This window comes from Scyliorhinus torazame, chromosome 5, assembly GCF_047496885.1.
Source record: "Scyliorhinus torazame isolate Kashiwa2021f chromosome 5, sScyTor2.1, whole genome shotgun sequence".
Classification (NCBI taxonomy): Eukaryota; Metazoa; Chordata; class Chondrichthyes; order Carcharhiniformes; family Scyliorhinidae; genus Scyliorhinus; species Scyliorhinus torazame.
Window position 1 is genome coordinate 127,784,444 of NC_092711.1, and position 25,359 is coordinate 127,809,802.

Genomic DNA, 25,359 nt, shown 5'->3' on the forward strand with positions numbered 1-25,359 from the left:
GGGATGCGTAAATGCTCCTTTAATTGATTTGATGCCATCTATAGATGGTTTTTGTCAGCTTTTTATATTGTTACTTGAGGAAGTTTGGGTATAGGATAGACACTGATACCGCGCTCGTTAAAACTTACAGGCCAGCAGAATCTAAGTATTCCCATTACTGTTTAAATATGTAAAATCTCAAGCCTCTAAATAAGGTAGATATGGACATATTTCACCCTCTTTCTTTTGTGCCATAATTTCAGTGTTAATAAAGTAGTGGTATGAACCATTCGGAGAATTAACGAAAGAAACCGTCGCAAAGTAGCAGTTATGTTGACAACTTAATCAAATGTTTGAATACCATACTAATATAAGGCAGATAATACTGATCTTGTACAGTGCAGACTTTTGGCGCAACGGGTCCGGATGTAGGCTTTATCCATTTACAAATTTGGCTGACAAACATCTATGTAACTGGTTTTCCATCTCCATCCAACATGGCAACACTGGATAGTGGGGAAAAAAATTTAATGGCTGGAATATATATTCCATATTATTGACCCTCCTGAAATTTCCATCGGAGATATATGATTTTGATTTGATGTGATTTATTGTCACTTGTACTGTGAAAAGTATTTTTCTTCGGCCGAGGAAAGTACACAGCACGTACATAGTAGACACAAGAATAATCAACAGGGAAAAATGACAAATGGTACATCGGCAAAACAGCGATTGGTTACAGTGCGGAATTATATAAGAGGAAAATAGTTTTAGTAGGTCAGAACGCTGATAGGAGATAAAAGAAAAGGGACAGAGGGAGCTCGCTCGCAGAGAGTCGCCATGCTCCAGAGCCATCTTCGGAAATAAATGGTGTACAGGTTAGGTGGATTTGCTATGCTAAATTGCTGTTAGTGTCCCTTTAGGTTGGGTTACGGGGATAGGGTGGCGGTGTGGACTAGGGTGGGGTGCTCACTCCACTCGTAACCCCACCCAACCTTTTATGGACACCAGGGGTAATTTAGCATAGCTAATCCACCAAACCTGCACATTTTTGGACTGTGGGAGGAAACCGGAGCAAATCCACGCAGACACGGGGAGAACGTGCAGATTCCGCACAGACAGTGACCCAAGCCAGGAATCGAACCTGGGACGCTGGCTCTGTGAAGCAACTGTGCTACCGTGCCTGTCCGTTCAATTAACACCTCAGTGATTTTATCTCTGTACAAGTGACTGCAAATTTGAGTCAATTAAAATCAGGTCCATTCTTTTCAAAACCTCCACAGCCTCTTTTTTTTCAAATCATCATGTGGTCACAAATTCCCCACTCCCATCCCTGTAATCTTATCCAATTCGACAACCCTCCGAGCTATCTTTTTTAAAAAAAGATTTTTATAAAGAGTATCCAATTCATTTTTTTCAATTAAGTTCAATTTAGTTTGACCCCCACAACCCAAAAGATGTGCAGGTTAGGTGGATTGGCCATGCTAAATTGCCCCTTAATTGAAAAAAAAAAATAATTGGGTACTCTAAATTTTTTTTTTAAATCGATTATCCAACTTTTACAACATCTTAATTGCATATTTTGCTGACACACCACCTGCCTATATGCCTGGATTTAAAAAAATATCACAGCAACAGATATATAATACAATACATTTAATGAATTCCTACATTCATCAACTGTTCAGGATAAAATTAATGTATTACATCTGCTTCTGAGGATCATTTCAGTGGAAATGTGCCCTCGCTCAAAGAGATTCAGCCGACAGAAATGAAAATTGGGGCACCGGCCAGTGCAGAAAGACCCTCCCACTTCACCAACTGTCAAAATGAACATGGTTCAGTCCTGGATGTGACTAATCGTAGCAATAACAGCAGAATCCAACCCCTGTAATGACTTGTGAACTCGCTGGTGTTTCTGCAAGTGGGCTGTACTTCTGAATCCTTTCCCACACACGGAACAGATAAATGGCTTCTCATCAGTGTGAAGTCGCTGGTGTGTTAGCAAGTTGGATGAATTAACAAATTTCTTCCCACACATAGAGCAGGTGAACGGTCTTTCCCCAGTGTGAACTCGCTGGTGTGTCTGCAGGTTGGATAACTGACTGAATCCCTTCTCACACACGGAGCAGGTGAATGGCTTCTCCCCAGTGTGAACTCGCTGGTGTCTCTGCAGGTGGATTGAATCAATGAATCCCTTCCCACAAACGGAGCAGGTAAATGGCTTCTCACCAGTGTGAATTCGCCGGTGTTTGACCAGACTGGATGGATCTCCAAATTCCTTCCGACACACGGAGCAGGTGAATGGTGTCTCCCCAGTGTGAACTCGCTGGTGTCTTTGCAGGCTGGATAACTGAGTGAATCCCTTCCCACAGTCAGAACAGGTGAATGGCTTCTCCCCAGTGTGAATTCGCGAGTGTGTGAGCAGATGGGACGAATATGCAAATCCCTTCCCACATTCGGAGCAAATAAATGGCATCTCCCCAGTGTGAATTTGCTGGTGTGCAAGCAGACTGAATGAATCTCCAAATCCTTTCCCACATACAGAGCAGGTAAATGGTCTCTAGCTAGTGTGTACTCACTGGTGTTTGTGTAGGCTGTGTGAAGTAGTAAATCCCTTCCCACATCCGGAGCAGATAAAGGCTTATTTGAACCTGTTGCTGTGTGTGTAGGCTGGGTGAAGTAGTTAATCGCTTTAGAGCAGGTGAACAGTGTCACCCTGCTGTGCACTCACTGGTGTGTCAGCAGGTTGGATGAAGTAGTAAATCCTTTTCCACACAGAGCAGGTGAACGGTCTCCTTGGTGTGAGTACGTCGATATGATTCCAGATGGGAAGTGAATCCCTTCCCTCGATCCCTAAATTTCTATCATTTCTCACAGTCCGTGTCTCGGGCTTTTCCAGTCATCCTGATGATAAAATGGCCGATGGTTTGTCCCGTCCTAACGAAGCGAGTGACTGTCAGATCTTGATGTGAAGTTTGGTTTGAGATTTCCTACTGCAAATCCTCCACTTTGAATACCCTGTTAAAGGAGTTTACAAATGTCATCACCATCAGTACAGCTGAGAAACTCAGAACAGACAATTCTAGTTGCTGTGGAACATGCTTTCCTCTCTCGTTCCTCAAAAGCTGTAAATTTCCATCCCTGCTCACTCCTCACACACAAACACCCATCTCCTGCTGCTAATTCTGATGAGTTTATTCTTGTTATTCAGATGGCCGCAGATGCACCCTGAAGCACCTTCCCCCTTCTATATAATAATCTTTATTATCACAAGTAGGCTTACATTAAAAAGCGGGTGCCTATAAACTGGCCCTTTCAATCAATGAAATCTCCTGGTCACTGATACCCCTGAAGCCCCTTGGGTGGCATGGTGGGACTCTAGTTAGCATTGCTGTCTCACAGCACCAGGGACTTTGGTTCAATTCTGGCCTTGGGTGACTGCGTGGAGTTTGCACATTCTCCCCGTTTCTGCGTAGGTTTCCTCCGGCTGCTGTGGTTTCCTTCCACAGGTTAGGTGGGGATAGGCTGATCTTTCGCAGGGTCGGTGCAGTCTTGATGGGCCTCATGGCCTCATTCCAGAGATTCTCTGATCAAACATGCCAGGTTGGCCGCGCATGCGCTGTTCCCAGCTGATCGAAGATGGCGGCGGTGGAACTGGGCCCAATTCCGGATAAAAGCTCCGCAACTCGGGACCTGCCGGCTCTTATTCCGACCGTGGGACCTGCACCGGGTGTTTATAAAGCCTCCGCTCCCTCCCCACTCCGACTCCCGGCTCCCGGCTCCATTCCTCCCTCCGCCCCACCGACTCACCCGCCCAAAAAACCGCTTCCGCACTCGCAGGGCTCCGAACCAAGTGGCACTGCGCATGCTCCAGATAGAGCTCTGCGTCTGCGCACTGGGCTCCTGTGGAGTGAATAGAGCACATTCATATCAAGGGGAATATTGGATAAGATGACTGCCATTGAAACCTCAAACAGTTAATACACTATAACTTTGTTACCATTTGACATAAATTAATCTAAAAATGTGATGAATTGTGAATTGGTGATCTGCTGTGCTCCATTTCTCAAAGCTCTCCTGTGCGACCATGCAGAGTTTTTAAAGCTTTAATACCATTTCCTCTCTCTCATCCTCCTCTCATGTGTCTGATTCTGGCTGGGTTCAATCACAGTCACTGGTTCCTCTCTCTTTCCTTCTCCGTCCCTGATTCTGAATATTTACTGTTTCACAGAACAATACTGCACAAATTGAAGTCATTCGGCACATTATACCTGTACTGGCTCTTTGGAAGATCTATCCAATTAATCCCACAGCCCTACTGGCAGAGTCAGAACAATGTATATCTGCTGTAGTAATCCGAGAATTTATTGGAAATAGTTTTCCAGTTGGATAGTTCACAGTCATATTCCCCACTGTGGAAAAATTGATTGTCCAATTAAGTGTTCACCGTTAGTTATGCACACAGCACATTATTGAGTTAATTCAACAATCGACAGACTGCACAAACCACAGTGACATTATTAACAAAGGGTCAACTTGAGGGAGAATCCTGGTGTGATAGAGTAGATGAAATATGGGGTTACAAAATAAAGACATTAATATCCTGCAACTTTACAATTCTCACTTGGCTGGAATGTTGCAGTATGAAAGGGCCCCACATACCTGTCAGAGGAAAGAGGCCAAGTCCAATAGACCTGTTCAAGACACCTTACTGTAAGACTGTCCTGGGGTTTGAGAATTAATCTGGGTATTATGAGTATTAGTATGATTGCTGTGTATTTGATTCCCAAAAACAGATGTAGCATCCTCATTAAATACTCATGACATTATTTAGCCTAGAAATCTCAGGACATCATCATAATCACAGCCCTTGAAATCGTTCCTGATAAAATTACCAACTATTCTGAAATCTCCATTAGGTATAACTCCCTCACTGAAAACATACTTCTCTGGCAAAAAAAACGCACACAGCTTCTGCACAGCAGAAAGGAAATCACTCATCCTGCACTCCAAACTCTGAATGATTTGATACATTGCTGATAAGAGTCCAGGACAAATTGTTATTTGTAAGGTGAAGGTACATCAGCAGCTGGAGTTAGTGAAGAAGGTAATGGTAATAACCAGACAGACTGACCAAAAGATAAAACACAATCATTGGCACCGGTATGACAGACTCCAGTTAGACCTGATTTTAAAACTTTTCAGGACCCTGACCCTGATGTGATGGTACAGAGGTGGTACACCATTGCAAAGACGTTCCCACGTCCCTCACAGCAAGTAAGGTCTCACCCATCCTACATGATGAGGTTTTCTATCACAAAGTGGCTCTAATTTGACATGCATTACATCTTGATGTCTTGCAAAAGAATTAATTTTGTTTAGGGATCAGATTGGGGGAGTGTTGCTCTTTCATGTCCTCCATATATTCATAATTACTACTGGTGGCTGAGGAAACCCCAGGATGTTCGTCAACACCTGAACCTGTGTCCAAACTAATCTGGCTGAACGAAAGGAAGACTGATTGGGAAGTTCCACATGATGATCTGGATAAATTGGGAGGAACAAGTCTTTTATTGGCTATTCACAAATGAGGGAAGGAAGCACAGTATCTGTGTTACCATGGAGATAAATGTGTCAGGTACAAAATGAAAAGAAAAAGGTCTGATAACTAGATTGTGAATAAATACTGTGCTTGATTTTTTTTCCAACAGGGACGAGATGTAGATGGTCACCGTGCTTGTGGACTGTGTCCAGGCTGAAATTCGGTTCTTGATTCCCACCCCCTGCCCCACCCACTCCAGCCAGGTGATATTAACATTTAAGTGGGAAAGCCAAAGAGTATCAGGGGAAGGTGCTGGTCCAGAGCTTTCTCTATGATAGTTCTCTCAATGCTTGAATTATGATTAAACTGTTATTACCTATCCCTGGGTCTCCTCTGGTTAGTTGGAAGAAGTCATGCGCCCAGAACTGTATACAATATTCCAGCTAAGGTCTAACTAGTGTCTCGTGCACGTTCAACACAACCAGCTTGTTCCTGTAGTCCATGGCTGTGGAAGGGAAATTAATGAGTTGCCAACTTAGAAGCATGCTGGGAAATGCTTGACTATAGTTCAACACTGCTTTTGAACGAAAATAAGTAAGTTAGGTAGGTAACATAAACGAAATACTGCTTAATATTCTGGTCTCGGCCTTATTATGACAACACATTGTCCTCCGAAAGATAACAAAATATGTACTTGAGTTGTTTTTAGCCAAGGGCAAGAACATACGTACTACGTATTTCATCTTACGTACTTTCCAAGGTCTATTTAATATAAACATGGCTGTTTACTTCAAGCTGTTATTTCAGACTATAAAAATATGCTTTCTTGGGTCGAATCTCAGAGTGCAGTGCCCTGGCTTTGCAGCTGGAACACTCGCTCTCCGCAAATATATTTGTGTAAATAAATTTCCTTAAATCGAACCTCAAGGAATTTGTCTTTATTTTAATTTCCACGACAATGGCCTTATAAATCAATCTCAGAATATTATATGCTTTAACTGTTCTCTTCATCTATCCTGTCACATTTAATGACGTCTGCACATATACACCCAGGTCCCAATGCTTCTGCATCCCCTTAAGAATTTTATCCATTATTTTATATTGTCTCTCTCTGTTCTTCCTCCCAAAATGTATCATCTCACACTTCTCCACATTGAATTCAATCTGTCGCCCATCTGCTCAGTCCACCTGCCTGTCTTTGTCCAATTTGAAGCTCTTCACAGTTTGTAATACTTCCAAGTTTTGTGTCATCTGCAAACATTTAAATTGTCCCCTGCAGACCATCAATCTAGATCATTAATATACACCAGGAAAAGCAAGAGTCCAAATACAGACCACTGGGGAACACCACTACAAACATTCCTCCAGCCTGAAAAATATCAATTGACTGTTACTCTCTGCTTCCTAGTATTCAACCACTTTTGTATCTACATTGCTACTGTCCCTTTCATTCCACGCACTATAATTTTTCTCATAAGTCTGTTGAGTTGCATTATATTAAATGCCTACTGAAAGTCCATGTACAAGACATCAACAGAATTCCCTCATCAATCCTTTCGGTTACCTTCATAAAAAACTCCAGCAAATTAATTAAACATGATTTCCTCTTTACAAATTCTTGCTGGTTCTTCCACATAAGCACTCATTTTTCAAGTGGTGATTAATTCTATCTGGAATAATTGATTCATGAAGCATACCGAACAACTGGTGTTAAACTAACTGGTCTACATGCTGGAGCTATCCTGACAACCCTTTTTGAATAAAGGTGTAAGATATGTAATTCTCCAGTCTGGCACCTCCTGGAAAGACTGGCGAATCATTTCAGCACCCCTGAAATATACATTTTCACTTCAACAGTTCCTCCTTATCAATTTTAAACCATGATGTGGAGATGCCGGCGTTGGACTGGGGTGAGCACAGTAAGAAGTCTTACAACACCAGGTTAAAGACCAACAGGTTTGTTTCGATGTCACTAGCTTTCGGAGCGCTGCTCCTTCCTCAGGTCAACCTATTTATGGACAGGGCTTTCTAGTCTGCTTACGTGGCCTGGGTAGCATCCATCTCCTTCGTAAAGCCAACCAGTTATTTTTGTATCATTTTGAACAGGGCGGGATTCTCCGTTGGCCGAGTGCGGAATCGCAAAACCCCATTGGGCGGAGAATTGGTTCCCCCTCTGAAATTGTGGCGAGCACCGATTTAAAGGGAAATCGCAATTCTCAGGGTAGCACGGTGGTGCAGTGTTTAGCACTGCTGCCTCACGGCGCCGAGGTCCCAGGTTCGATCCCGGCTCTGGGTCACTGTCCATGTGGAGTTTGCACATTATCCCCATGTTTGCGTGGGTTTCGCCCCCACAACCCAAATATGTGCAGGATAGGTGGATTGGCCACGCTAAATTGCCCCTTAATTGGAAAAAATGAATTGGGTACTCTAAATTTATATTTTAAAAAATTGCAATTCTCCGTCGCCTTGATAGTGGCGTCTATGCATTCCGGAATGCAGATACAGTTAAACATCGTTTGCATATCATTAGCAGGGCCAACCCGGTATTCTCAGGGGCCTCCGGGATACGCCTCCAATGGGCTGAATTCTCGACGGTGAGGTTCACTTGTGCTTTTAAAAATCGTGAAACAGGCTTCGTGGCTGCTGAGCGAGAGGGGGTATGGAAAGTGTCCAACATTGCCGTAGTTTGCTGACAGTTGTGTTGCTGGCCAGGGGACTTCTGCCAGGCTTGGGGGAGTAGTAGGGAATGGCCAGGAGGTGCGCTGTGGGGTGAGGGTGGATGGGCACACAGCACTACCGCTGCAGCCTGCAAAGCAGCCATGCAGCTGCGCTCGCCGGTGACTGCCCACTGTGAAATTAGGGCCATAGATCGTATGGGTGTCCCCCAGGGCACTCCCCTAGGTGCCCCCTGGACTTAGCTGATGCATCAGTGGGATGGGAGCGCTCCAGTGCAACCAAATCCCATCTTGTTGGCTGGGATGAGTGTGTGTGGGGAGTGTAATGTGTATATGCGGCCGCAGCTTGCTAGCCTCCAGTGAGTCAATCACGGACCCGGCGAATCCCGCATCATTTTAATTTGAATTGATTGTGTTCTACATGGTGCTGGTCTTAGCCCCTCCAAAGTCGCTGAATCGGTTCAACTCCTCTCTGCCTGTTCTTTTTTGAAGTCAGCCCTTGAATTGTGTGAATATAGTTTCATATTTCCACACTTCAGTAACAAATGTTGAAATGTTTGCTCCACACCCACAGGGTTTCATCTGTTTAAAGCCACAAACAGAAAGGTCCAGTTTTCTCCTGGAGTTTGAGACAAATCAGCTTTCAAAATGATGCAGAGTATCAGCCAATAAGGGAGATCCGGACTCAGCCCCGCCCCCTGTTCACTCTAGTTGGAAGACCAGTGCCGCCCCGTCTTCCTATTGGTCCAGACCTCCCGTCAATCAGTTGGGCATTGTGATACAGAGCATGCGCAATCCAACTGCTGTAGTTGGACACCAGTGCGCAGGCGTAGAGACGCAGTTAGAAGCATGCGCATTTCCAGTGTTGGCCTGGGCAGCAAGTCCTTTGTCCCGGAGAAGCGGAGTCAGCGTCAGGCGGTGGGTGGGAGGATTTGGAAACACTTTGTGGATCCGCAAACCCTTTACAATCATTGTCAGCTCCCTGGTTTGCAGCTGCGGGGCTTCTCCCTCCCGGGAACAGGCCCAGGCTAACGGGCACCATCCTGCTTCAGACACTGGAGGATGGTTCACATCAGAGGATGGGGGAGGGGGGTAATAAATAAGAGCTTTCACTTTGCACTTGAATCAATGAGGACTCTGATCTCTGACAAGGAAGGAAACCCTGGCAGGTGGGCGGGGAGGATTCACAAACACCCGCTGGAGGACCCAAACCCCCAATAAGAACCTGCCGGTCCCAGGTTTCCAGCTCCCGGGGATTGTTGGCTTCAGATGCGGCCAACTTGGTGAAGGGCCATAGAGTGGGCGGGGCTTCAGGGTCCCAGTGATCAGGAGGAAAAATTATTGATTTATTGATTTTATTCTCACTTTGCACAGAGGGGTTTGAGAACTGAACCCAGCCAGAGGGGAGGGAGGGGGTAAACTGTAAGGAAAAGAATTGTGAAGGTGGTGTGCAGGGTTTGCCGGGCTGGCCAACTCTCATGGTGAAAATTAAGGCACAGCCTGCACTGAAAGGCCGGCGTTCTGCCAGAGCTGGGACCAGGCTGCTTCGGGTAAGTATCTGTGTTTCTGGAACACAGAAACAGTAAGGAACATGATTCTGTGCATTGAGAAAGGTCCAATCTATGTGACAGACAGCATCTAGGCAGCACGCAGTCTGAGACAATGGACTCAAATACATTCCAGTAAAATATGGGACTGTTCGTCACCCCAGGATTTGCATCATCCACCCCGGGAGGTGAAAGAGTACATGGGATTAGGATTTACTGCTTTACAGGTACAATTGAAGAAAATATGCTTCATGGAAAATAGAATTGTATGTTCAGAATTTCACTCCTCTATTTAAAGTTTGTAAACTCTTTTTCCAGGGCATCAGAATGGGTAGATTTACAAACAGGAAGCTCAAACTGAACATCTCAGCATGATCTGGCAGAGTTACTGAGTCACCACGGCCTGAATATCATCAATCATTGAATTTGGAAGGAGAAATGATTGTGTTCTGTCTGTGCGACACCATTTCAAACATCAGTGTGACTGGAAAAGCATAAAGACTCACACTGGAGTGAGAGGTTTCAGTACACTCAATGTACAAAGAGCTTAAACCAGTTAAACAGCCTGTAAAAATCATCACACGATTCGCAGTGGGGAAAAAGCGTACTCGTCTTCAACTGATTGTCCAAACTGGAAAGACGCAGGGAAACTAGAATCATGGAGAATCCGTGGAAATGTGAGGACTGTGGTAAAGGATTCAATTCTTCATCCAGGCTGGAAATCCATCGACGCGTTCACACAGGGGAAAGATCGTTCATCTGTTCTGTGTGGGAGGAGATTCACTCAGTCATCTGCCCTTCGGTTGCACCAGCGAGTTCACGCTGAGAAGACGCCATTCAGCTGCACAACCTGTGAGAGAAATTCAAGTCCTTATCCATCCTCACTGAACACCAGCGAATTCACACTGGTCAGAAACCATTCATTTGCTTTGTGTGTGGGGGGGGGTTCACTCAGATATTCACCCTCCAGTCACACCACCAAATGCACACAAACGAGGATCCATTCAGGTGCACCACCTGTGGAGAGGGTTTCAGTCAGTCAGCTGACCTCAGTGAGCACCAACACACTCACACTGGGGAGAAGCCGTTCACCTGCTCCGTGTGTGGGAAGGGATTCCCTTGGTCATCCCAACTGCTGACACATCAGTGGGATCACACCGGGGGGAGATGGTTCACCTGCTCCGTGTGTGGAGCAGGATTCACTCAGTCACAACACCTGCTGAGACACCAGCAAGTTCACAAGTGAGTGCAGGGACTGGAATCTGCTGTTTTGCTGCTGCTAAACACATCCAGGATTGATAGTCTGACAATATCTGGTTTGATTCTGCTGATGTTAACAATCTCTTTAACTGGCTGCAGTTTAATATTCTGGAGATGTCACTGATTTTAAAAATGTCCCTTTTTAAAAGCAGCGCCTGTGATCTTCCTCCTTAATTCAAGAACTGTCAACAGGAACACCTTTACAGTAAAATTATGAACTTTAAAAAAATAAATTTAGAGTGCCCAATTAATTTTTTCCAATTAAGGGGCAATTTAGCAATCCACCTACCTTGCACATCTTTGGGTTGTGGGGGCGAAACCCACGCAAACACGGGGAGAATGTGCAAACTCCACACGGACCCAGAGCCGGGATCGAACCTGGGACCTCGGTGCCTTGAGACTGCAGTGCTACCACTGCGCCACCGTGCTGCCTGTAAAAGTATGAACTAGTACTTCAATCCTAAATTGATCTTTGATGCAAATCAGTGTGTGGAAGGTTCCAGTGATTAACATCTGCAATTAGAAAGTGCAGATTAATCCTTCCTGACAATTCTTACTGATTTCTTCAGTGTTATGTCCATTAGGAAATTTAATTTAAAGGAAGCAAAATAAAACAGTGAAATATTATACAGGCCCTGTGAAAACGTACATAATCACTGAACATCAACATTGATATTGATGGTTTGGAAGTCGCTGAGTTGAATCATTCCTGACACAGCAGCAGCAACATTTGGTAAAGGTGGAACCCACAACAAAGACTGGTTTGAGACCCACTCAACAGAGATGACATCTGTCATTGAAGTAAAAAGTAAAGCTGACCTGATGTACAACTGAAACCTAACAGCTAGAACAGTGTTTTTCAAACTTTTTTTCTGGGGACTCATTTTTACCAACCGGCAAACCTTAGGGACCCACGCCGTCCGACCTTCGCAACCCACGCTGGCTAACCTTTGCGGCCCATGCCGACTGACCTTTGCGGTCCATCATTTTCTCTTACCTTGTTTGCTGCTGACAAAATGGAGGAATCGCAATCGTGCCCAAAGCATGTGATGCCGATGTTTGGGGGGCATGACCTGCTCTCTGCCTCCCTTCAGGCTTGAAGATTACATAGAATTTTTAAAAAATCTTCTGTGACTCCGATTGCACAAATTCGTGGGCAAGAGCCGCAGCAGCCGGCTTTTAATAATGCCGGCTGTGAGCGGCCTTCAAAAAGGCTGTGACCATATTAAAAAAATGCGGCAGCACTGTGTATGCATGCACGCTTATCGGTGTACATGCGCAAACCTCTGTACATGCGCACCGATGAGCGGGCACGCATGCGCAGTGCGGCCGCATTTTTAAAAATATGGTCGCAGCCTTTTAAAATGTCGACTTTTAAAATGCCTGAGCTAGAACACAGCATCACGTGAAAGTAGCCAAGATAGTTCTGTAAGACAGGGAGAATGTATGAAATAATCGCTGGATCAGCGTACATCACAAAAATGTGCATTGCCTCTGAAATCTACTGTGTTTGATGGGATCAAGACGTCACTTGTTTCTGCTTTCACCAATGTTGCCCACCTGAAATCAGCAGATGGTGAAGTTCTCACTGCCAGAAGTAAACAGATGTCCTGCTGGGTTGAGCATGACTGTGAGCTGTATCCCTGTGAGAAGGGCATCTCCCAATCTCTGTTAGACTCTCCTGCAGCTTCCTGTCATGGTTGAGTTGGACAAGGAACCCTCATCATTTGAGCTGGAAAAGGCCATTGATTGCTGAGCAAGCAGAAAGGCACCCAGCAAGGATGGAATTCCAGCTGAACTGCTCACACACAGAAAGTCCCATCGACTCTCACACCTTCCTTACCTCAGCCGTCTCTTTTGGGAGGTAGAATCCATTTCATAGAAAATATGTGACACACAAATCATCACATTTTACAAAAACACCAGTGACAGAGGAGATTGCAACAACTACAGGGACATCTTAACAATGCTGGGAAGACCGTCACTAAGGTCATGTTTAAAAGATTCATCTACTTTCAGACTGAGTGTATCCAGAACCACAGTGCGGTTTCTGTGCTGACAGATCTACAGTGAACATGATCTTCTCCACACACCAGCTACAAGAGAAGTGAACAATTGGCATTTGATCTAAAATGCTGCCAGCTCCTGTGCTGTGAAAAGTGAAATGCTACAGTTACTGAGTGAAAGTAAACCTTTCAGTGTGAATCACAATTTACTGGTACTATTGGAAAAGGCACCAAAATGTTTCAATCTCTGAAGATAAACTTCAGCCTTGAAGTTATATTTTGGAGCTCACAAGCTGTGAGAAGCTCCACCCTCTTTCACTCTTTTTGGTCTAAGAAGGTTGAAGCATTTGTTTACCCACGAAAGCTAACCTTTTTAATTTGAATTTTCCTGAGTTATAATACAGCGATTGGGAAAGTCACCTGAAGAAAGAAGAAAAAACATCTTGGCAAAACTGAGAAAAAATATCAAAATAATTGGAAAAACAAAGATCAAAATGGTGTCTTGTTCATCTTTAATCTGGAAATAAAGTTACGTGAAGTTGACACAATTGTGTCCATTTGTGAATGTTTGCTTCACCCTTTTACAATCAAGCAGCGCGGTGAGCATTGAAACTAAAGATTCTGTTTTTTAAAGATTTGACTTCATCCCATTTGTTATCGTTCAAGACAAATTGCCTGAAAACGGGAGATATGAGAGTTTCCCTCAAACCGATCTGTACTTCTCTCTGACCTAAAAATATTGGATGATGTGAGTGTTAAATTGGACAGCAACGTTTCCGCACTCTCCTGAAACAGGGAAGCCCCATTTTCTTTTTTCTTAATTAATTCAGAGTACCCAATTATTTTTTTCCAATTAAGGGGCAATTTAGCGTGGCCAATCCCCCTATCCTGCTCATCTTTGGGTTGTCGGTGTGAGACCCACGCAGACACGGGGAGAATGTGCAAACTCCACACGGATAGTGACCTGGGGCCGGGATCGAATCCGGGTCCTCAGGGCCGAGGCAGCACTGCTAACCACTGCGCCACAATGCCCCGGCAATGACTGACAGCAGCACGGACCAATAGGAGGAGAGGGGGCGGGGCAGGGCAACTTACGAGTTTGCAGCAGGAGACGGCCACTCGATCCTGCTGCACCATTCAATACCATCGTCCCTGACCTGACTAGAACCTCTACTGCACATTGCCGCCCACCACCATCACCTTTCAGCCCATTGCTTATAAAACAAAATCTATCTACCTCTATCTGAAAAATATTTAGTGACTCTGCATCCACCACCCAAGATTCCCAAAGACTCATATCACTCTGGGAGATAAATAATTCTCCTCATCTTTGCCCTAAACGGGTGATCCCTTATTGTTAAACAGTGACCCCGAGTTCTAGATTCTCTGATAAGAGGAAACATCCTCCACACACCCAGTTTTGTCAAGACCCTTCAGTGTTATATGATTCAATGAAGTCACCCCTCACTCTTCTAAACTGCAGAGGAAAGAAGCCTAGCCTGTCCAGCCTTTCCCCATAAGGCAACCCATCCATTCCAGGTATTAATCTCGTAAACTTTCTCTGAATGGCCTCCAACACACTTACATCCTTTCTTAAATAAGGAGATCTGGCTGTGTGAAGTTTGCACATTCTCCCCGTGTCTGCGTGGGTCTCGCCCCCACATTGCGGCTTTTTTCTCTCCCTACAGATGCTGCCAGATTTTCCAGCATTTTCTCTTTTGGCCAAAGATGTGCAGGGTATGTGGACTGGCCACGGTAAATTGCCCTTTAACTGCAATTTTTAAAAAAAAACCCTGTGCGCTGTGCTCCACGTGCAGTCTCACCAATGCCCTGTATAACTGAAGCATTACCTCCCAGTTTGTATTCAATTCCTCTCACGATAAATAACATTCTATTAGCGTTCCTATTTGCTGTACCTGCATGCTAGCCTTTTGCGATTAATGCACAATAACACCTCGGTCCCTCTGTATCTCAGAGCTCTAAAAGTCTCTCACCATTTGAATAATCTGCCTATTTTATTCTTCCTAACAAAATGGGCATTTTCACATTTTCCCACATTATACTCCATTTGCCAGGTGTTTGCCCACTCACTTAACCTATCGATACTATACCGTCTTGCATTCCTCACAATTTACTGTCCCACTTATCTTTGTGTTATCAGCAAATTTAGCAACAGAACCTTCAGTACCTTCATCCAAATCATTTATATAAATTATAATAACTTGAGTCTCCAGGACTGATCCCTGTGCACACCACTCTTCACATCCTACCAATCAGAAAGATACCCATTTATGTCGACTCTTTGTTTCCCACTGGTTAGCCAATCTTCAGTCCAAGCCAATATGTTACCCCCTTATATTTTTGAGTTTTTATTACCTACAATAATTTTTGATATGACAACTTATCAAATGCTTTCGTTCCCCTTTATCCACAGTTCATGAGACTCCATCAAGTAACTCTGATAAATTGGTTAAATGTGATTTTCCTTTCACAAAACCATGTTGACTCTGCCTGATTGCCTTGGATATTTCTAATGGATCTGACATAACATTTAATAATAGCTTCTAACATGTTCCCTATGACTGATGCTAGGCTAACTGGCCTCGAGCTTCCAGCTATCTGTCCCCCTCCCTTTGTGAATAAAGGAGTTACATTTATTATTTTCCAATTTAATGGAATCCTCCTCGTATCTAGTGAATTTTGGACAATGAAACGAGTGCATCAACTCCATCATTAGCTGCTTCTTTCAAGATCTGATGGTGAAGTCGGACCGGACCCGGAGATTTGTCAGCTCGCAGACTCAAAACATTGCTCATTACCACTTCCCTGGTGATTGTAATTTTCCTGAATTTCTCTGTCCCTTCCATTTCCTGATTGACAGATATTTCTGGAATGTTACTTAATTCCTCTATAATGAAGACTGAGGCAAATACCTGTTCAATTCATTGGCCAAAACCTTATTTTTCATTGTTAATTTCCCAGGCGAGCTTTCTGGAGAATCAACACTCACTTGAATCATTTACTTACACAAATATCTATTGAAACTCTATCTGTCTTTATTTCCAGCTTTCTCTGTTGATCTAATTTTTCCCTCCTTATTAATATTTTTGTGTTTATATTCTATTCTTTATATTCTGCCCAATGTTCTGACCTGCTATCTGCCTTTGTGCTGTTACGCGCTTTTTAGAAAATCATTGAGATGTCTTTAACTATTTTAGTTAAAGACAGATGCTGGGTCCTCCACTTGGAATTTTGCATTCTCATGAGAATGTATCTATTCTGTGTATACTGAAATATCTCTTTCAATATCTGCTACTGAATCTCTATTGACCTGACATACAAGCTCATTTCAAAGTTCATTTTAGCTAGCTCTGCTTTGATGCCCTCGTAATTGCTCTTATTTAAGCTTAACTTACTCATCTTGGACTCAATCTTCTTCCCCTCAAACTGCACATCAAATTCAATCATATTATGATCGCTGTTACCTGGGGATGCCTTCACCATGAGGTTATCAATTAATCCTTGTTGCACAATACCATGTCTGGTATAACCTGCCCTCTGGTTGGCTCCAAAATGTGCTGATTGTAGAAATTTCTGTGAACTCATATTCTACCTTCGACCATCCGATTTTCACAGTCTATAAGTAGACTAAAATCCGCCTTGATTATTGCTGTACCTTTTCTGACGAACTCCCATTATCTCTTCCTTTACACTCTGCCCTCCTGTGTACTTGCAATTAGGAGGCCTGCACACCACTCCCAGAAGTAAATTCTTGCCTTACCATTTTTTCTCTCAAACCAAACCACTCCTACATCCTGCTTTCCTGAACTTCGGTCATCCCTGTCTAATGTGCTAACACCATCAACAATTAACAGAGCCGCTCTTCCACCTTTTCCGAGATTTCTGTCCTTCCTAAATTTCACATACACTACAATATTCAGCTCACCACCACCTTTTGAAGGGAAATGAGGGATGGGCAATATATGTTGGACTGGCCAGCGACACCCACATGCCATGAATGAATATAAAAAAATTCAGGTCCCAATCTATGTCTCTGCAATGTCCATCTGATCGTACTTACTTATTTCTATATGTGATGTCAATTCATCAGTTTTGTTTCAAATGCTACTTGTGTTTTGCTACAGAGCCTTTAGATTTTTTCCTTTTATTATTTTTGTCGCGTTTATCTGATGTAATTTTAAATGTGTTCCCTCTGTCGCTTCCCGCCACAGTCTGTCATTTCCCATTTTCTTATCTTTCTCTCTGGTCTTACTCTTTGCTTTACCACATCATACAAAACAAATCAAAAAAGATCCAACAATGGAACAGTCGGTAACAGGACATCGCCAGTCTCCTCCTATCTGAGAGAAATCAAGGGCTGGAACACTGTCGTTAACACAAAGCTGATTTAATTAATCTATATACAGAATATTAAACTTCGGCTGAGTCACAGGAATGATTAACATCAACTGAAACAAACTTCAACTGTCAGAACGAACACGGTTCAGTCCTGGATGTGATTAACAGCAGCAATATCAGAATCCAACCCCTTGTAAACTCGCTGGTGTTTTTGCAGGGTGAATGAATGAGTGAATTCCTTCCCACACACAGAGCAGAAGAATAATGTCTCTCTGGTGTGAATGCGCTGGTGTTTCAGCTGGAGGAAGGTTGAGTGAAACCCTTCCCACATACAGAACAGGTGAACGGCCTCTCTCCAGTGTGACTGCGCTGGTGAATCAGCAGATCCATTTTCCTTTAAAGCTCTTCTCACAGGCAGAACATTTAAAAAGTCTCGTATCAGAGTGAACACGTTGGTGTGAAGTGAGTTGGGCGGACTGAGTGAATCCCTTCCCACATTCAGAGCAGATGAATGGTCTCACCCCAGTGTGAATGCGCTGGTGTTTCAGCAGGGTGGATGACTGATGAATCCCTTCCCACACACACAGCAGGTGAATGGTCTCTCCCCAGTGTGAACTCGCTGATGATCCAACAGTTTGCATAACTGAGCAAATGTCATCCCACACTCAGGACAGGCGAATGGTTTCTCTCCAGTGTGAACTCTCTGGTGTGTCAGAAGGTTGGATAACTGAGCGAATCCCTACCCACACTCAGTGCACATGAATGGTTTCTCCCCACTATGAATTCGCTGGTGTGTCAAAAGGCTGGATAGCTGAATGAATCCCTTCCCACACTCAGAGCAAGTGAACGGCCTCTCCCCAGTGTGAACTCGCTGGTGTGTCAGAAGATTAAATTTGTTTTTAAAGCTCTTCTCACAATCGGAACATTTAAAAGGTCTCATGTCAGAGTAAACAAGTTGGTGTGCAGTCAGATGTGTTAGTCGAGTGAATCCCCTTCCACACTCGGAACAGGTGAATGGTCTCTCGCCGGTGTGACTGCGGTGATGACTTTCCAGCTCAGAAGGGTAACTGAATCCCTTCCCACAATCCCCACATTGCCACCGTTTCTCAATGGTGCTGGCGTCCTTGTGTCTCTCCATTTTGGACGATCAGTTAAAGCTTCTTCCACACACAACACGTGTGTGGTTTCTCCTCAGTGTGAGGGTGTGATGTTTTTCAGGCTGTGTAACTGGTTAAAGCTCTTTCCACAGTCAGTTCACTGGAACACTCGGGTGTGTGTGTCTTTGTGCTTTTCCAGTCACACTGATGTTGGAAATCTTTTCCCACAGACAGAACAAACATTTCTCCTTCCCCATTCAAAAGCTGATGACATTCAGATCCCTGATGAATTGAGTGATTGTCAGATCTTGATGTGATGATTGATTTGAGTTTCCTGTCTGTCAATCCATTCCTTGTAACCCTGTAAAACCAGTTTACACAGGTCAGAAATTCAGAACAGATAATTCTCGTTCCTGGGGAGTAATTGTTTCTCTCATTTCCCAAAGCTGCAAATTCCAGTCCCACACTTTCCCCTTCCGATAAACTCACCACAAAGTCATACTGAGTGTAGCTTTGAATTCCAGATTATCCACTGAATTTAAATTCTACCATCTACGTTACATCAGTGTGGGTGCAGGATGGAAATCCTCCCCACTCTCTCCTCCTGCTCCAGGATCAGTAAAGTGAGTTAAAGTTAATTTCTCCTGAACAAATCCATTGCTGCATTTCCTTCCTGAAGCCACATTTGTCCACTGGGGCCCGGGACCGGGAGAAATCTGCAGCTGCCGTTGTGTTGGGTGTTGAGGCGGTGCCGCTAGTTTGTTATTGGGGGTGTTGAGGCCTCCACTGGGTGTTTGTGGAGCCTCCCCTCCCACCCACTGCCCCTAACGCTGCCTCCGCTTATCCACCTCCTTCCCGCCTGAAGCTGAGACAAACAAGAGTCTGTCCCTGGACATGAGTCTCACTGCGCATGCCCCACATCACAATGCCCGGGGAATGATTGACGGCAGCTCCGGACCAATAGGACGAGGCGGCGGAACTAGAGGACAGAGCGGAAGTGCATGGTCCTCCAACCAATCGGAGTGAGGGTGGGTGGGACTTCGACTGAAGCATGCGCAGTGCGGGTAATGGCGATGAGAGCAGCTGTTATTTCGGATCCACAAAGGGTAAGAGGAATATTGTGGAACGCGGGAGCGATGGATCTGGCTGGTGGGTGGAGAAGTTTTCTAAACATGTTGTACAAGGCCATACCCGGAAAAATCACTTCCTAGTTTTCACGGAGCGGGGCCGCGAGGGCCCCGTGATCGGTTCGGGATAACGACCGCCATCTTTACTCGGGACAATGAGCAGGAGAGCGCATGTGCGGCCGCCATGTTTGTTGGGGGCAACATTTTCAGTTACTGGGAGAAGCTCATTCCACATTGCTCAGAATGGAGACAACTTGGCCAGCAAACTGCATTACCCTTTGTCCTTCCATTACAAGTAATGGGTACCTGACCTCCCATTACCGCGGTTTTCACAGACCCAGATATCTAATTGCTGATCAGAGTAGCAACAGAGAAGTAAAGAAACAAGCAAATTCTGCTCCATGGATCCCACTAACTCAACGGCTATCTGACCCCATGTGCAGCTCTGTTCAGTCACACAGAGACCCATGTCAGAAACTCACAACCCTCGGGTGGCAGGGTGGCGCAGTAGTTAGCACTGTGCCTATGGCGCTGAGGATCTGGTATCGATGCTGGCCCCGGGTCACTGTCTGTGTGGAGTTTGCACATTCTCCCCGTGTGTGCTTGAGTCTCACCCCCACAACCCAAAGATGTGCAGGGTAGGTGGATTGGTGACGCTAAATTGCCCCTTAATTGGAAAAAAATAATTGGGTACTCTAAATTTATTTTTTTCAAAAGAAAATCTTTTCCTACAGACAGAACCTTCCACGTTCACAGGCCAATGATATTCCGGTCCTGATGAATTAAGTGACTCTGTTAAATCTTGATGTGAAGATTGATTAGTGTTTCCATCTGTAAATCTTCCCCTTGTAATATCCTGTCAAATAAGTTTATAAAAGTCATCACTAGAGGCAGGTACAGTGGTTCAGTGGTTAGCTGAGGATCCGGGTTTGATCCCGGCCTCGGGTCATTGTCCGTATGGAGTTTGCACATTCTCCCCATGTCTGTGTGGGACTTAACCCCACAATCCCAAAAGAATTGGCCTCGCAAAAATTACGCCTCAATTGGGAGAAAGAAAATTGGGTAATCTTCAATTTTTTAAATTAAAAATAAACAAATGCCATCACTGTCAATCCACGATAGAAATTCTGAACAAACAATTCTAGTTTCTCTGGAATATTTTTCCCATCCCACACACTCTCCCTCCTCCCTGGGCTGAAATCCAAACCCCTCTCACCATCTGCACCATTTCTTTCCTCCATTCCCAGTTTTCTCCCTCCCTCTCCTCTGCCTGGGTTCAGTTCTCCAGCTCCTGTCTGCAGACTGACAATAAAATCAATGGGTCTTATTGAGGGTTTGGGGCCTCCAGTAGGTGTTTGTGATCTGTCCATGTACCAGAGTTTCCTTCCTCCCCTGAGATCAGAGTCCTCATTGATGATTTGAGCCCAAACTGGAACCACATTAATTGGGGGGGAAATATGTTCATGTAGGTTCGCGACTCCACAAAGTGTGTCCAACTCCTCCCATCCATCTCCTTAACAGGTTGACGCATTTATTTGTCTGACTCAAAGAATGGTCTCTGATTGTACCATGGTTAGCACTGCTGCCTCACGGCGCCATGCACCCGTGTTCGATCCCGGCCTTGGGTCACTGTCCGTGTGGAGTTTGCACATTCTCCCCGTGTCTGCATGCGTCTCACATCCACAACCCAAAGATGTGCAGGGTAGGTAGATTGGCCACGCTAAATTGCACATTAATTGTAAAAAAAATAATTGGTCACTCGAAATTTATTTTAAAAGAGGATGGTCTCTTTCCTAATGTTCACAATTAAAGGGGTGGGTTCCCCAGGAGATGGCTGACATTTCAGGGGACAGTAAATTAATTATGGACAGAGATATGTCTACTGTGTTACATGGTACAGATTGGATATATTATTTGTGGTTCTGTAATAAAGTAAATTTATTATTATTTCTCGTCTTGTAATATAAGACTGTAGCTACGTTATAGATTTCCAGTCATCTCTTCCCTCAGAGGGTTGTTAGTCTTTGGATTTCTCTTCCACAGGGACCAGTTGTATCTGGGGGTCATTGAATATATTGAAGCACAAGTTTGACAGATATTTTATTGACAATGGAGTTAAGGGTTATGGGGAACAGGTAGGAAAATAGAGTGAAAGCTGAGATGAGGAGGGATCTCTTCACTCGAGGATGTGGTGAAGCTTTGGAATTCTCTACCCCGGAGGAATGTGGAGCCTCAGTCATCAGGTATGTTCACAACAAATATTGACAGGTTTCTAGATATTGAAGATATCGACGGATATGGGGATCGTGTGGGAAAATGGTGCTGAGGTGAATAGACCAAGGATCTCATTGAATGGTTGAGCAGATTCTGTGGGCCGAATTGCCTACTCTTGCTCCTATTATAATCTCTGTGCCCTGGTCAGGAAGCAGTCAACTGAGCTTGGATCTGTCAATCAACATGAATCAGCCCTTCAGGAGAATTGGGAGGGTGAATATTAGATACAGCAGAGTGAGAATGGAGGGAGATTGTGTGCGATGGCGATTTACAGCTTTTGGAGAACGAGAGAGGAAATAATGTTTCATAGGCACTCTAATTGTCTGTTCTGAATTTGTATCCTGAACTAACAATGATGACTTTTGTAAATTGCTTTTAAAAGATATTGGAAGCCCTGTTTAGCACAGGGCTAAATCGCTGGCTTTGAAAGCAGACCAAGGCAGGCCAGCAGCACGGTTCAATTCCCGTAACAGCCTCCCTGAACAGGCGCCGGAATGTGGCGACTAGGGACTTTTCACAGTAACTTAATTGAAGCCTACTTGTGACAATAAGCGATTTTCATTTCATTTCATTTTTCATTATAGACCGAAATCTCAAACATCACGTCTCGATGTGACAAACTCACTCGATTCCTTCTGATCTGAATATCATCGGCCTCTGAATATCATCGGCGAGAAGGAGAAATGTTTGTCCGATCTGTCGGCTTCAAAAGATTTTAAACGTGAGTGTGACTGGAAAAGCACCGAGACCCACACAACACACACCCGAGTGAGAGTGTTCCAGTGAACTGACTGTGGAAACATCAGTGTGACTGGAAAAGCACCGAGACGCACACAAAACACACCCGAGTGAGAGTGTTCCAGTGAACTGACTGAAAAGAGCTTCAACTATGACACAGCCTGAAAAACTATCACGCCATTCACAGTGAGGAGAGACAGTGCACATGTTCTGTGTGTAGACAAGGTTTCCACTGACTGTCCAATCTGGAGAGACACGAGGAGACCCAAAATATGGAGAAACCGTGGAAATGTGGGGACTGTGGGAAGGGATGCAGAGTCCCATCTGAGCTGGAGACTCATCGACGCAGTCACACTGGGGAGAGGCCGTTCACCTGCTCTCAGTGTGGGCAGAGATTCCGTGCTTTATCCAACCTGCAGTCACATCAGCAAGTTCACACTGGGAAGAAGCCATTCACCTGTTCTCAGTGTGGGCAGAAATTCCGTGCTTTATCCAACCTGCAGTCACACCAGCGAGTTCACACTGGGGAGAGGCCATTCACCTGCTCTCAGTGTGGGAAGGGATTCATTGATTCATCCAGCCTGCTGAGACACCAGCGAATTCACACTGGGGAGAGGCCATTCACCTGCTCTCAGTGTGGGAAGGGATTCAGTGATTCATCCAACCTGCGGAAACATCAGCGAATTCACAGTGTGGAGAGGCCATTCATCTGCTCTCAGTGTGGGAAGGGATTCATTGATTCATTCACCTTGCAGACACACCAGCGAATTCACAGTGGTGAGCGCCCGTTCACCTGCTCTGAGTGTGGGAAGGGATTCATTGATGCATCCACCCTGCGGATCCATCAGCGAGTTCACACTGGGGAGAGGCCATTCACCTGCTCTCAGTGTGGGAAGGGATTCACTCGGTTATCCAGCCTGCAGAGACACCTGCGAGTTCACACTGGGGAGAGGCCATTCAACTGCTCCCAGTGTGGGCAGAGATTCCGAGCTTCATCCAACCTACGGAACCATCAGCGAATTCACACTGGGGAGAGGCCGTTCATCTGCTCTGATTGTGGGAAGGGATTCAGTGATTTATCCACCCTGCGGAACCATCAGCGAATTCACACAGGGGAGAGGCCGTTCACCTGCTCTCAGTGTGGGAAGGGATTCACTCGGTTATCCATCCTGCAGAAACATCAGCGAATTCACACTGGGGTCCCAGATTTGATTCCCGGCTTGGGTCACTCTCTGTGTGAAGTCTGCACGTTCTCCCCGTGTCTGTGTGGGTTTCCTCCGGGTGCTCCGGTTTCCTCCCACAAGTCCCAAAAGACATGCTGTTAGGTGAATTGGACATTCTGAATTCTCCCTCAGTGTACCCAAACAGGCACCGGAATGTGGGGGGTCTTTTCACAGGAACTTCATTGCAGTGTTAATGTAAGCCTACTTGTGACAATAAAGATTATTATTATAAGTGCTTTGCTATAAAATCTTTAACATTGGATTCTAGAATTTTCCCCACTGCCAGGCTTCCTGATCTATAATTTCCTGTTTTCTCTCTATCTCCCTTTTTAAACAGTGGAATTTCTCTCCTGAGATCACAGCATCTGGAGGGTGGGAATGGGGCCATTCAGCCCTTTGGGACCGTGTCGGCTCCCTGTGGAGGAAGCCAGTCTGTCCATTGCTCCGTTCTATCCCCAAATCCCTGTGGTTTATTTCTCTCAGTGCCTGTCCAATTTCTTATTGAAATCCTTCCGTCATCTCTGCATCTCCTACCCTCATAGGCAGTAGGTTCCAGGTTGTTACCACTCCCTTTACATGTACACAAGGCTGCTAGAGCCTAGAGGAGTCTATTTGGCCCATTTTTCCCGTGCCAGCTCTTTGTACAGCGACCCATTTAACCCCACAGTTCGACTATTTTGTTTTCTTTTTCAGAGTGCATCAAATTCCCTTTGGAAGTTACAGTCCAATCAGATTCCAGCACCATTTATACCCAGCGCATTCCAGATCACAACAACTCGCTGTGTTTTACAACAAATTATTGTGGATATGGTGTGTCGGGAGTTTCATAGAGTATTCAAAATATTGTAAATGATGTGGTTATTACACAAAATTAAGACTCAATGTTTATCAATGATTCTGGTGAGGACACCGAGTGTAATATATCCTAGTTTGCGGACAATTTGAACAAAAGTACATTTCTATAAAATCTCTCACTACTGGACCTCCTAAAGTGTTTTGAAGCCAATGGAGTACTTTTGAAACATATTCACTGTTGTGATGTAGGAAGCTGTAAGTACACATGTGTAATCACATTTAGTTTTAAAATTGTTATTTTCATAGCGCATTCACAGTCATTAGTAACAAGGTTAAGGAAGCCCTTTTATACCTCTGACACGTGGCTTCCTGCAGCCATTTCACCTTCTGTATCTTTTTTTATATTAACTATGTATTGATTTCGTAGCAAAAAACAATAATTAAATTCATGATTATTCAGCAGTAAACATTGATTACCATTAGTGAATTGGTGTATTCGGTAATTATATTGTAGAGACGAGGGCCCGGATTCTCCGATCGCTGAAGCCAAAATCGCGATCGACCGGAGAAACCACGTTTCCATTGGAATCGGGAAGGTGCCATTTTTGCAATGCCTCAAAAACGGCGTACTTGGGGAGTATGCCGCACGCTGTATGCACGGCCTCAGGGACGTCACCTGAGGCCCTCCCCTGATGCTCTGCCCCTGATCGGCCGAGACCCCGACGGCGTGGGGC

The 25,359-nt window shown here is 44.7% G+C and overlaps 2 protein-coding genes across 3 annotated transcripts; one reads left to right on the plus strand and one right to left on the minus strand.

Moving 5' to 3' along the window:
- Nucleotides 1–1,620: 1,620 nt before the first annotated feature.
- LOC140417906 (uncharacterized) lies at nt 1,621–16,618 on the minus strand. The gene is made up of 3 exons (XM_072501338.1): nt 16,349–16,618; nt 3,793–3,885; nt 1,621–2,542 (listed from the first exon to the last, which is right to left on the minus strand). The coding sequence occupies exons 1-3, from the start codon at nt 16,616–16,618 to the stop codon at nt 1,820–1,822; spliced, it is 1,086 nt and encodes a 361-aa protein (XP_072357439.1). The 3' UTR covers nt 1,621–1,819.
- A 2,886-nt stretch (nt 16,619–19,504) lies between these two features.
- On the plus strand, nt 19,505–25,092 carry LOC140419715 (uncharacterized). Of its 2 annotated transcripts, none has more exons than XM_072503653.1 (2): nt 19,505–19,574; nt 22,454–25,092. In XM_072503653.1, the coding sequence occupies exon 2, from the start codon at nt 22,880–22,882 to the stop codon at nt 23,930–23,932; it is 1,053 nt and encodes a 350-aa protein (XP_072359754.1). In that variant the 5' UTR covers nt 19,505–19,574; nt 22,454–22,879; the 3' UTR covers nt 23,933–25,092. The 2 variants fall into 2 exon arrangements, with proteins under 2 accessions (XP_072359754.1, XP_072359755.1); XM_072503654.1 differs by having other exon boundaries at nt 19,510–19,617.
- The last annotated feature ends 267 nt before the right edge of the window (nt 25,093–25,359 follow it).